The sequence below is a fragment of the Ixodes scapularis genome, unplaced genomic scaffold (genome assembly GCF_016920785.2).
Source record: "Ixodes scapularis isolate PalLabHiFi unplaced genomic scaffold, ASM1692078v2 PGA_scaffold4__175_contigs__length_147842914, whole genome shotgun sequence".
In the NCBI taxonomy this organism is placed as follows: domain Eukaryota; kingdom Metazoa; phylum Arthropoda; class Arachnida; order Ixodida; family Ixodidae; genus Ixodes; species Ixodes scapularis.
In genome coordinates this window covers 23941060-23952750 of record NW_024609879.1, presented here as the reverse complement: position 1 = coordinate 23952750, position 11691 = coordinate 23941060, and the positions used below count along the sequence as shown (strand labels likewise).

At 43.1% G+C, this 11691-nt stretch overlaps 1 protein-coding gene across 1 annotated transcript in view; it reads left to right on the top strand.

Moving 5' to 3' along the window:
• Nucleotides 1–2324: 2324 nt before the first annotated feature.
• Nucleotides 2325–11691, top strand: part of LOC8024709 (translocator protein-like) — a 41494-nt gene continuing 32127 nt past the window's right edge. Inside the window, exon 1 of the mRNA XM_029993548.3 lies at nucleotides 2325–2459. Coding sequence (XP_029849408.2) covers nucleotides 2325–2459 — 135 coding nt within the window. The remainder of the gene's footprint in view (nucleotides 2460–11691) is intronic.

Sequence of the window (11691 nt, the reverse complement as noted above, 5' to 3'; positions counted from 1 at the left end):
CGCGGAGCACACGGCAACGAAATTGACATCATAGTCCCCCACTCGCGCTTAAGGTGACCATGAAATGTGTAAGCTATAGGGGAAAAGGAGAGTAATGACCAACTTTTCAGCCCCACAGTGGGGTCTGTAAAATAATTAAAAAATAATCGCTTACTTTTTACACCAGACCCCACTGTGGGGCTGAAAAGTTGGTCATTACTCTCCTTTTCCCTATAGCTTACACATTTCATGGTCACCTTAAGCGCGAGTGGGGGACTATGACGTCCATTTCGTTGCGTGTGCTCGCGCACACCGGCGGCTGCTGGCTCGTGGAAAGATCGTGCGCACTTATTATAGACACTGAAGAGTTTGTTTGAGTACACCGTTAAGTCTACACCCAGCCGATGCTACAAGCGCGACCACGTGTCCCGGAAACAAGCTTGCACTGCACGATCGCGCGTGCTTCACAGAAACGTTGAAAGCCCTGAGCTCGCACTTCTTGCATCGACTGCCTCTGCACTTGAGCTGAGATTAGGTATACCGTTCTATTCTCAAGAATATAACGCACCAATGTACAAGGAAAAAGTTTCCTGCATAGCCAGTGCAGGGGAAACTCCTCCCACCTGTGTCCAATATACACCTTTCCAAATAAACACTCGACCCCAGGGGCAACAAACCGTTTTCGAGCCCAGCCACTGAGTTTGAGGCTAGACTCTCAACGGCGTCCCTCCTAACCCTAACCGAGTGGACTGTGATTTCAATAGGCGAAGCCTGCGTAGGCGCAGTTTCAAACGCTGCTGGCGGCTAAATTCTCGTTTTTTACCGCTATATTTTGTGTTTAATGGTACATGTATTTTCCCGAGGACATTAAGAAAGCATTGTGCCTCATTTGAAAAAAAAAAAAAAAAAAAACTGTAAATTATTTTTGTTGGGTACGCGCGCGACAGAACGAATGCGACTGGAATGTATAGTTCTAGTTATTTTTTTTCCTTATGATAAGCTTTGACGGCACCGCGGGATTCGCCGCATGTGAAACGACAATGCGCTTTGCTGTCAAAAATAAATTGCAACAGAAGAGGGCCGAAAGGCATGCATTTTTCACGCTCACAAATAACGTGTTTACCGATGTACAGGAAACGGACATTCAATTGAGGAAGTGGTAACATTCGAACAATATATCGTACGTACCACATGATGCAGCGTTATCTGAAAAGAATTTATTTGAGAAAGATCTCAAATAACACAGTCACAGTCGACGACAGTCACATCTTGACGATCGGGCGGAATCCGAGGTGACTTCGTTTTGGACACGTTTTGGGGAAAGTTTCCTTTTTTCACAACCGCACCAAGGCAAAGAAACAAACGCGACTGACCCATTTCTCACCCCAACCCGGACAACTATTTTTGAAGATGACTGAGGATTCTACGCGGATTATCCCGGGGGGGGGGGGGGGGGGGAGAGGAAAATGTTCGCAAAATCGCGTCGAGGGTCGTTCGACGCCTTTCACCTCCTTCGTTTCCCTTGAATGTCGAGCAGAAAAGCTTGAATGGCGGGCACTTACCAGCCTTATTTCTCACAATGGAAGATAACACAAAAAGGGTAGGCAGTACGCATAAAAAAAAAAATTAAGTGGAAACTTTGAAGAGGGGCGAGAAAACGTCGAATGCAAAACCGCAAAAACGTTGGTAGAGAACCGCGCTGAGCGAGTCTTCACAGTCCCAGAGTGTGGCAGAAAATTTCTAGCTGATAGAGGGCGCGAGAGTCGCACCAGCCGCATCAGCATCAGCAACATGGCGGCGGCCTAGGAGCGTTTTTTGGAAAGGTGTATAGTAGAGCAGCACTGGAGAGGAGGTCGCCCTCTCTCCGGTGTTTTCTCTCCTAAAGTAGAAAGTAATGGGAGGAGCTTACCCTGGAACTCTTAACGCGTTACCGATTATAGTTTTCAGTGGAGTTAGACTGAGTTTCCCCTTTAAAGAATTATGTTTTGTGCAATCTTTCATGTGTAAAGTAATGCAGGAAAGAGGATTTTAATTAATATCAACACCAAATAAAACCATGGTTTCAAATGGGACTTTGTTGGGTACCATGGTGGTGTTCAATGAATTTTGTGTAGGTATCCTTTCAGTTGACAAAAAGAAATGTTTATCAATACGTTTCATATCTGGGTTTAACCCCATTCTAAGCATGAGCGTCTCAAACTGACCCCGATAACTTTGCACCGTGATAGCCGTGTACGTGTTCTACGCTCAGACGTGTTTGATGGAATGCTAACCCTTTCTGTTTCATTCATCTGACCGTCCACAGAACTGAACCTGGAACGGCGTGTTCCGGAAAACGCGGCTAGATGTTCCTCGCCGGCGCCCCGATGGAGCCCACGGAGACGGCGATGCCGAAGGAGCTTGGTTGGGTCATGGTGCCCAACCTCGGAGGCCTCGCCGGCTACTACATCGTGTGGAGGAAGCACGACAACTTGCCGGCCGTGAGAGCAGCGCTCTGACCCCTCCCCCAATCAGCAGCGCGAGTTATAAGAACCATTGTCTTTTTAAATGGGTCATCAAACGTCATCGAGTTGGAATTTTAATGACTTTACTGAGGCGTACTGGTCCTAGCCTGGCCCAAGTATACTCGCGCAGAGCGCCACTGACTGGGAAGCTTCTTTGTCGCGGTAAAATTGCGAGGATGAAAGCGCTTTATTCACTTCAGTGTCTCCTTCGTAAAGGTTGATGACGCAATTGTGGGATCGAAGCCACCTGCCTGACGACAGTCGAGTGCGGCTCATGGATTCGACACGAGAACTGCGGGAGGACTGGATTTCGGCTTGCAACAACCCATACCTCAACGGGCATTCGGATAGTTGCTCGTGTCCAACCAGTGCGGTTATCAAACTAGCCTAACTCTAACAATGCCTGAGGCTCAGCATTCTTTTTCTACTTTGCCAAACCCAGCGCGTGGCTATAATTAACGCTGACGGCATAGGACGTGCACCAGGCCGCGTGACCGCTTATTCCGGCTCCAAGTTGAGGGGATGAAGGATGCTCATATTTCTCGAATTTATTTGCCGAGTGCCATTGATTAGAAAGGAAAACTAATCAAGTTCATTCAGTCATGAACGTTAAAGAGGGATTGTAAGGAGTATGCGTGAAGCATTAGATGAGAAAAGCATTAGATGCGTTTAAATGCGAGAAGCATTAGAAATAAAAGTGATGAGATTGAAATATTTTTAAGTTCACTAACTCATAGCTTTCATATTTTGGCATTCACGGAGCCGTGGTTTACCGGAGACTGTGATGTGATTAACTTCAAAAATTTCAAGAGCGAACAAATCTATCGTACAAACCGGAAAGGAGGTGGAGTGTAACTTTATTTGCGCGAAGGTCTGAAATATAAAATTATTCCAGACTTCACGGGTGTTGATTATAATCATGAATCATTAGTCGTTCAAAGTTCTAGAACGGTTATTGCTGCAATATACAAGCCACCGAACGGATCCTTTAGTATATTTTTTAGTTTCATTACAGGCTTACTGGAGTATGTTAATTCCATGAATTTTCAGATTATCCTAGTAGGCGATTTTAATATAGACTTACGGTCTCATGAACCGCCGAAAGTTGAATTTCTTGAAATAATACAGTATTTTGGTTGTACAAACTTAGTGAACATGCCTACGAGAATAACGGAACACACTGAAACTTTGATCGATCTTTGTATAACAAATTATGAGACTCATGGCACAAGAGCAGGCGTAGTTTCGGTGGATCTAAGCGATCATTTTCCTATATTTTGTTTTATCTGCTGGAAGACTCGGGCAGTAAGCAATCTAGCGCACATGAAAAGCTGACTTATCGCCATACTAGTAACCAAAAATATATTGAAAAATTTACCATACTCATTTCGAACGATAACTGGAACGATGTTCTAACCGAACTAGACCCTGATAAAGCGTACGATATGTTCGTGGAAAGAATAAGAGAATATTATGACTCAGCTTTTCCACGGGTTCAATGTAAAAAGCACAACAAAACAAAGAAACCATGGGTTACTGCAGAGTTATACAAAAGAATCAAAGCAGGAAATAAGCTGTTCGATAAATTTATCAAAACTAGAGACCATAATATTTTAACTGAATACAAAAAGCAACGTAATAAACTGACTGTAGAATTGAAAAAAGCGAAAGTTAGATATTATACAAATAAACTTGTATCTATAAAAAACAGCCCAGAAAAAGTATGAATGACTGTTAAAGACGTACTATCCCCTGTCCCTAATGTCATACCAAATGAACTCACAATGGATGATCAGATATATTCTCACGCGTCACTGGCCGAGAGGTTCAACTTGCATTTTTTGACTGCAGATGGCAGTGTTCCCACATTAATGGACTACAGCAACTATGAAACGTACATAACCATGAACTTAGCTAACTCTATATTTTTAACTCCCACCAATGAAACAGAAATTAAGGCCACGGTCCCACTGATTGTGGCAGTTTAGGCACTTTTTGGCAGGTCATTACTCATCTCATTTTAAATGCTGTTTTGTGGGATTGATGTCATTCGAAAGGCAATGCAATCCTCTTTCATTTGATATTATGTATGTGTTGGTCTTTACTGTTCATGCGCGTTTGTAGCGTTGCGAATATGATGGCGCGGACCCTCACTTGCTCCGCTAGTTCATGTTTTATGAACGATCCATTAAAGATAGCACGGTTCCAATATGTCAGTTTTGTTAAGATGATGTCGGAGCAGAATGTAACGATACACTTTTTTGGTATTTGCACTACTTTGTTTTTTTCATCCCTCCAAATATTGCCCTAAAATGGACATATTTCAGCACAAACATGTTTTTAACGACAAGCGCTAGGGCAATGAAATTAGCTACAGATGTAGTGCTTATAATAGGTAATATGCAAAAAAAATTTAATGTTGTGTAAAATTTTCTTGTTTAGATATTTTATATCAAACGTAGCACTTTTTTGTGCTTCGAGTCATGGTACTTCAAATGCCGCTGAGGAAATAATTAAACTATCATAAAATCTTTTATAACATGTAGAGCTACAATGGTTGCCCAAGAGGTGGACGATGGCTTTTTTTCATTTTCAAAGTCATAACGCTCCAGGAGCCCTTCAAACTTACCTGTTTTTGGGGCGTAGGTTTTTTGGACATCAAACAGATTTATTGGCATCTAATAACATTTATTGTTTGGAATAGATATACATTGCGATGTATTAAATTTCCACAATGATCTTGCTTTGGCTTTTTAATAGGTGTAGAGCTCAGCTAATTTTAAAAACAATTAAAAACTGTTTGGGTGTTTTGTTGCGCTACCTGGCGGATGGCAGACAAACTGTTGATTTCTAGTGTTCAAAAAAATTCCGAAGGCGGCGTTGGCATCTGTATCATCATCAATCTCCGTGTCTTTTTACCTTCACAGTTAAAAAATATATTGGAAGATATACTATCGATAAATGAATGGTTTAGGTACTGGGTCAGGTTAATAAATCTAAGACAAATAAGTACACACGCGTAGCGTGATATAATGTGTTCATTATTCGATATGATTGAAATCAATAAGCAATAAAGACGAAGAGAAAAATAATACACCCGAGTTCACTTCATGCCTAGAGTCACTAAATGAGCTTTAAAGTATCGGCACTCCGTTCCCCAAAATTGTTTTGGGCTTTGCCATTTTGGGTCTTTTTCAGAGCAAACGCAACTGCCGATCGTCATGATCCAAAAGTACGACCTCCTCAGCATTAGATGCGGTGCTAGGAAGCTGATGCAATATTGCAATGCTCTGTCGCGGGTTGTTTAAACATTTGTGGAGGACGGAAAGGCGTTTCCTGTGATTTTAGATAAAGCTTCAGGTAACTATCAACCATGATTTTAAGCCACAATATGGCCAAGTGTCGCTCTTCTGAACCGTAGCTAATTTACTGGTACAAGCGGGAACAACGAGGAAGAAGCAGGTGTCAAAAGGTAGTGGCCTGTGGAATCCACGGGGCTTACGTCATGGCCCCTCCAGGTATTACAAGCCTCTTGAACAAGAGCATGAATAGTGCCATTAAATAAGCTACGCGTCAGAGTAGCGACACTTGGCCATATTGTGGCTTAAAATCATGTTTGCCAGTTATTTGAAGCTTTGTCTGAAATCACAAGAAACGCTTTTCCGTCCTCCACTTTAAGCAGTGTGTGACTAAGCAAAGCACCATTACATGAGCTTCCTAACACCGAATCTAATGCTGAGGATGTCGCACTTTTGAATCACGACGATTAGCAGTTGCGCCTGCTCTGCACAAGCACCAGAATGGCGGCGTTCACAACACTGTCGGGGAAGAGAGTGCCGAGACTCTAAGCGCAGCTAATTTATTTGCTCTAGTTCCCGCGAAACTCCTTTTCCATGACTGAAACTGAATGTAAATATGAATAATACACCATTATTATAGCTTATTTAGTTATAACCAACTACACATAATGAGAGGAGGAAGTGGCCGGGTAGGAGAAACGCGGGTTTTATGTGCGACCGTTCTAGCCGTCTGAAAAGAGAGAACGCGCGAGCTTGCGCTGGTTTAAAAAAAAGCATCCAAAGAAAAGTGGCGGCACGTTGTGCTCTTTGTTATTATGCGTCTAATTGCAAATTGTTGTGTGTATGTTTATACAGCCGAAAGTTAGTCCGCCTTAGTGGGCGTCTGACTCTCAGCTGTAGATGAGTAATTTAGCCAGTGCGGTACAACCGCAAACCTGGGGTCTTTAACGTGCACCACGCAGTAGTGATACACGACCGCACGCCGGTACGATGCTCTTCCAGATCGAAACGGGCAGGGGCGAGGTGGCTTCTGCAGTGCGAGCTTTCGCTCCAAGTGCTCCGAGTTGGTGTGCGCTAGACCATGCACTCGGCCACCGACCCCCCCCCGCCCCCCCCCCCCCCCCCCTTGTGCGTCTCATTTATATACAGGTATCACTATTTGAAGATCGACGATGGACGTCGATCGTCTCGAGGTAATGTAAAGTAATAACATCATATAAATAATAAACTTGTTGAAGGACTGAACGACTCAATTTTTCAATTCTTGGATTGTAATATGGCGGTAGCCTATTGTGCTTAATTTTGATGAAGATCAATATGAGGTGATGAGGTAATGATTAAATGATGAGCCTCTATAAGGACGACGACATTAGTGGGTGTCGAACCACAAAGTACAGTGCCAGACTTGTTTCAAGTATCGTGTACCCAAAGACTTTCTTCACCCGTAAAATCAATGAGGATGCTGCTTTACAACTGTACGTGGAACAGAAAAACTGCACTGTGCAGAAGTGCGGCTTATTCGTTAATAGGAGGGACGGATTTCTAGCAGGATTCCCTGATTGACTACTTGGAACAAAATGCCTCGTTGACGTAAAGTTTCCCCGTTCCAAAAGATTCTTAAACCGCAAAGGAGTATGAGGCGAAAAATAAGAAAAAGGAGCCTGGTGTGAAAGGTCCTATATCACCACCATAGCTTCTACTATCAGATACAAGGGCAGTTACACAATACACAAAGAGAGTTTTGTGATTTAGTTATATTTACACTCAAGAGCATTGATATCCAACGTATTCAGAGAGATGACACCTTCTGGTCAACCAACATAGAATAGAGCCTTTTCTACTCAAGTTTTACATGGAAGGCCCGACTTCCGCTGAAATTCCTTACGTAGACGAGTTGTCCGACCGAAAAAACTGCAATTACTCCCGATCTGGGAATGTCTCTATCTTCGTTTGGAAGCCATAGTATCATGAGATCGAGGGGTTTGGCTCTTCGTCCGCCGAATATTGCTGCGGCGGGTGTTTTTACCGTGTAAGATGAGGCCGTCGCGTGCTGCTGGAACAACCTGGCGATTCTTCACTGAACTGCTTCTTCCGTAAGCTTCAAAAGGGCTTTTTTTTGTTTTTGTTTCGCACACCATCTGTTCTGCATGCCCATTAGTTGCAGGATGGTATGGTGCACTAATGTGATGCCTGATGCCGGTTGTTTTTTCTTCACAAACTTGTTTATTTTGTTTGAAGCAAGATTTGGCGCGTTATCAGAGAAAAGTATTTTCGGTAGGGCTAAACTAGGTAAAAGAGACCGTAGAACGTCAATGACGTGTTTGGACGTCGTGGCAGGCATCGTGTAAGCTTCCAGCCACTTAGAGTACGCATCGCCCGTGACTCCGCAGATGCGGATACGTTTCGCCACCCACCGATTGAAAAGTAGATTGTTGGACTCAAGGAAGACTTTGAGTCTTTCCAGAAAGTTAGCCTAGGTGCCAGGACTTTTGTCGAAAGCGGTAAGTGTTCCTAACGTCGACAACGTCGGTAGCCACGTGTTGTGCTTGACACTAGACACTTACCATTCGCTAAAAAGAAACTTGCTTGTTCGTCTGCCACGAGTCGTCCGATATCAGGTCGTCACCGCAACATCATCTCCCGACAAAAACGCATGTCCATAGTTAGCAATCACGTGAAATTATAAATTCCCGAACGCTCATAGCTTGCCGTCGCTAAACGCCGTTCATTCGTATCGTCATCATTGCAAATAAGCGTCTTCCTATTTCTTCTGATGGTTTTCATCATATTCCTCCTAAGCTGTACTTACAACATTATGTGTGTCGGTACTTCCGAAATTATTGCAACGGCGTTTGTTTTCCGGGAACTATAATGTAACAATCTTTCTTCCGGACCCCGTGAAACACAATATTTCGTGACGTTATTTCAGTCGTCATTATAATGGTGAGGTCAGTACCGTAAATCGCGAAGCAGTTTACTTGACGTCCGCTTCCACTGGTGTCTTGGAAGATTGAGTCTACCGAGCGTGCATTCCTGCAGAAGAAATTTTCATTGATAGAATATTAACACGTCAATCAACATTTGATTCCTTCTTGGTAAGATTTATTGCGGAAGCCCGTGACAACCGCCGAACCGCATCTCCCTATTGGCGACGTGCGCGACCGAAAGCGTCGCTGTGGTGGCCTTCCACGATTGGCCCAAAAGCTGACTATGACGTCGGAAAGGGTATACCATCGACGGAAATAAGAGGAATGAAAAAACTTTAATTTCGACGGTGTTGGCAGTGTTGCTTTGGGAGCGCAATGATTTCAAGCATCCACCATGCTATTTACAAACACCATCGAACTTGTTGTTCGCAAGGTAATGACGTCACAAGGGGGAACCATAGGAGGGCGCCACCAAAACATCTCGCCGCTAATATCAGAGAACAATTTATACCCAGCCTGACATTCTCGCATACATCCGTTTGCTGGGCCACGCTACTTGAGCTAGCTGAGCACAGCTGGCAGCGGCGCGAGCAAGGCCACGAGGGGAACGTGATGGTGCTCGAGCCATCCCACTGTGAACCAATGTCAATGTTTCGGCCACCCCACTAGAGTGCCTTCATACCCACGCGCGCTTTTGCTTGAGTGGTGACATCTCAGCCATTTTTCCGCCCATTTGTTTTGTTTGTGCATTTTGAAGTGCGCGCAATCCGGTGTCACTCAGCTCGAGCGCGTAGCTTTGGCTATTACATAGGCGCCATTTTACCGCCCAAGTTGCGCACCGAGTGCGCGAGAGCGACACGCGCTGGCAGATTCAGGGCAACAATGGATGTCTTCACCCTGAGACAGACAGACATGTAGGCACCCTACACCCCACGGGTGCCTGTCGCCATCTATTGGTTGAACTAACACCTTGTTCAGGATGGCTGCCGTGGAACCGCAGCTTTAATGATATAATTGTCTCGTTGAAGTGCAGCAGCGCCTCTGGATATGATGATTTGAAGGTAGCCCCCATCAAAGCAGTAAAAGACTGGATTTGTTCTCCTCTAGCTCATATATGCAATATAATTCTTGAAACTGGTATATTTCCTAATAAAATGAAATTAGCTAGAAATTGTATTATACACAAAGGCGGTACATTAACTAACCTCAACAACTACAGGCCCATATCAGTGCTTCCATTATTTTCAAAAATTGCAGAAAAGGTAATAAATACTAGGTTTTCTAAATATTTTCTATGCAATAATATTATAACTTCTTGTCAATATGAGTTTCAGAAAGGGAAATCTCCAGAAACAGCTTTGCTATGCATAAAAAACAAAATAAAAAGTAACATAGAAAATTGACTTTACACACTCGGTATATTCCTAGATTTTCGGAAAGCTTTTGACTCTATAAAGCATGATATTCTTCTTGGAAAACTACAACGATATGGTATAAGGGGATTACTTCTCGAACTTATCAAGAATTACTTATCAGCTCGAAGACAATTCACATCCTTAAACGGTTTTACATCACAAACTTCCCTGATACAGTACGGCGTTCCTCAGGGTTCAATCCTCGGACCTTTGTTATTTTTGGCATATATAAATGACATAGTTAATATACCGCGAACCCCCGATATTATCCAGTACGCGGACGACACCAACGTTTTCTTTTCCGGGTCAAATCTCGATGAAATTGAACAGTGTGCAAATTGCTGGCTTAATGAGCTATCTCAGTGGTTGCGGTCTAACCAACTAGAGTTAAACACAGCGAAGACAAAATATGTTATATTCAGGTCCAAAAATAAACTTGTTCAGCGTAAGTTGAATGTTACATTTTTAAACTCTACAATAGAAAGCACTTCGGCTCATAAGTTCCTTGGGGTTTGGTTTGAGGAGTTTTTAAGTTGGACGAACCATGTAAATAAACTTAGATGTGATATATCACGTTCAATTGGTAAACTGAATAAAGTCAGAAACTTGTTACCAAACTGGCTTAAACTGCAGCTTTACTATACTCTTGTGTACTCCCGCCTACAGTATTGTCTTTTAGTTTGGGGCACCACGACAAAAACAAACATTGAAAAAGTTTTCTTTTACAAAAGAAGGCCGTTAGGTTCATAGATAATTTAGGTTATATTCAGCATACATCGCCCACATTGGAAAATACAAGCTATTACCCATCGGACATGTTTTTTCTATTAAATTAGCGAACATTGTCTTTGACGAGATAAAGCGGGATGAGACCTCTTTCTTCAACGCCTAAATTGTAACGTAAATTGCAACGTAAAAAGCGAACTCACAAGTATGGGACATCTGAAATTTCTCAGATAAAAGAAGAATTGAAAGAAAAGATTTCAACTTCCAAGGAGTTTTTCTTCTCGCAGTCTCTTATCAGTGTTCTAAAGGAAGCGCCCGCTAAATTTTGGAACTTCTTATCAGGAACAAAAAAGTGTGTTGAGTGTTTAAATGTTAGTGGGATTCTTGTCACTGATAAAACCGACATGGCAAACGAATTCAATAGGTACTTTCAGTCCGTATTCAGCCCCCGTTCGGCAGCACAGCCGGAGAGCATCTGTGATATGTCGTCGGCCATGCGGGACCTTGTCGTAAGCCGGGAAGGAATCTTTGATCTTTTGCTTCGGCTAAATGTTAAAAAAGCGTGTGGGCCGGACAATGTGCCTAACGAATTCCTTCGACGCTATGCTGAATGGCTGTCGCATTATTTGTTCGTCATTTTTAATAACTCACTAAAACAAAAAGAGATTCCTTTTGACTGGCGTCGCGCTCGTGTTGTGCCAATTTTAAAAAGTGGTGATCCTCAGTGCGTTTTTAATTATCGCCCTATATCCCTTACTTCTGTTTGTTGTAAAACACTGGAGCACATAGTGTGCAGGCACATTACTGATTACCTGGAAGAAAATAACCTCCTTACCAGTGC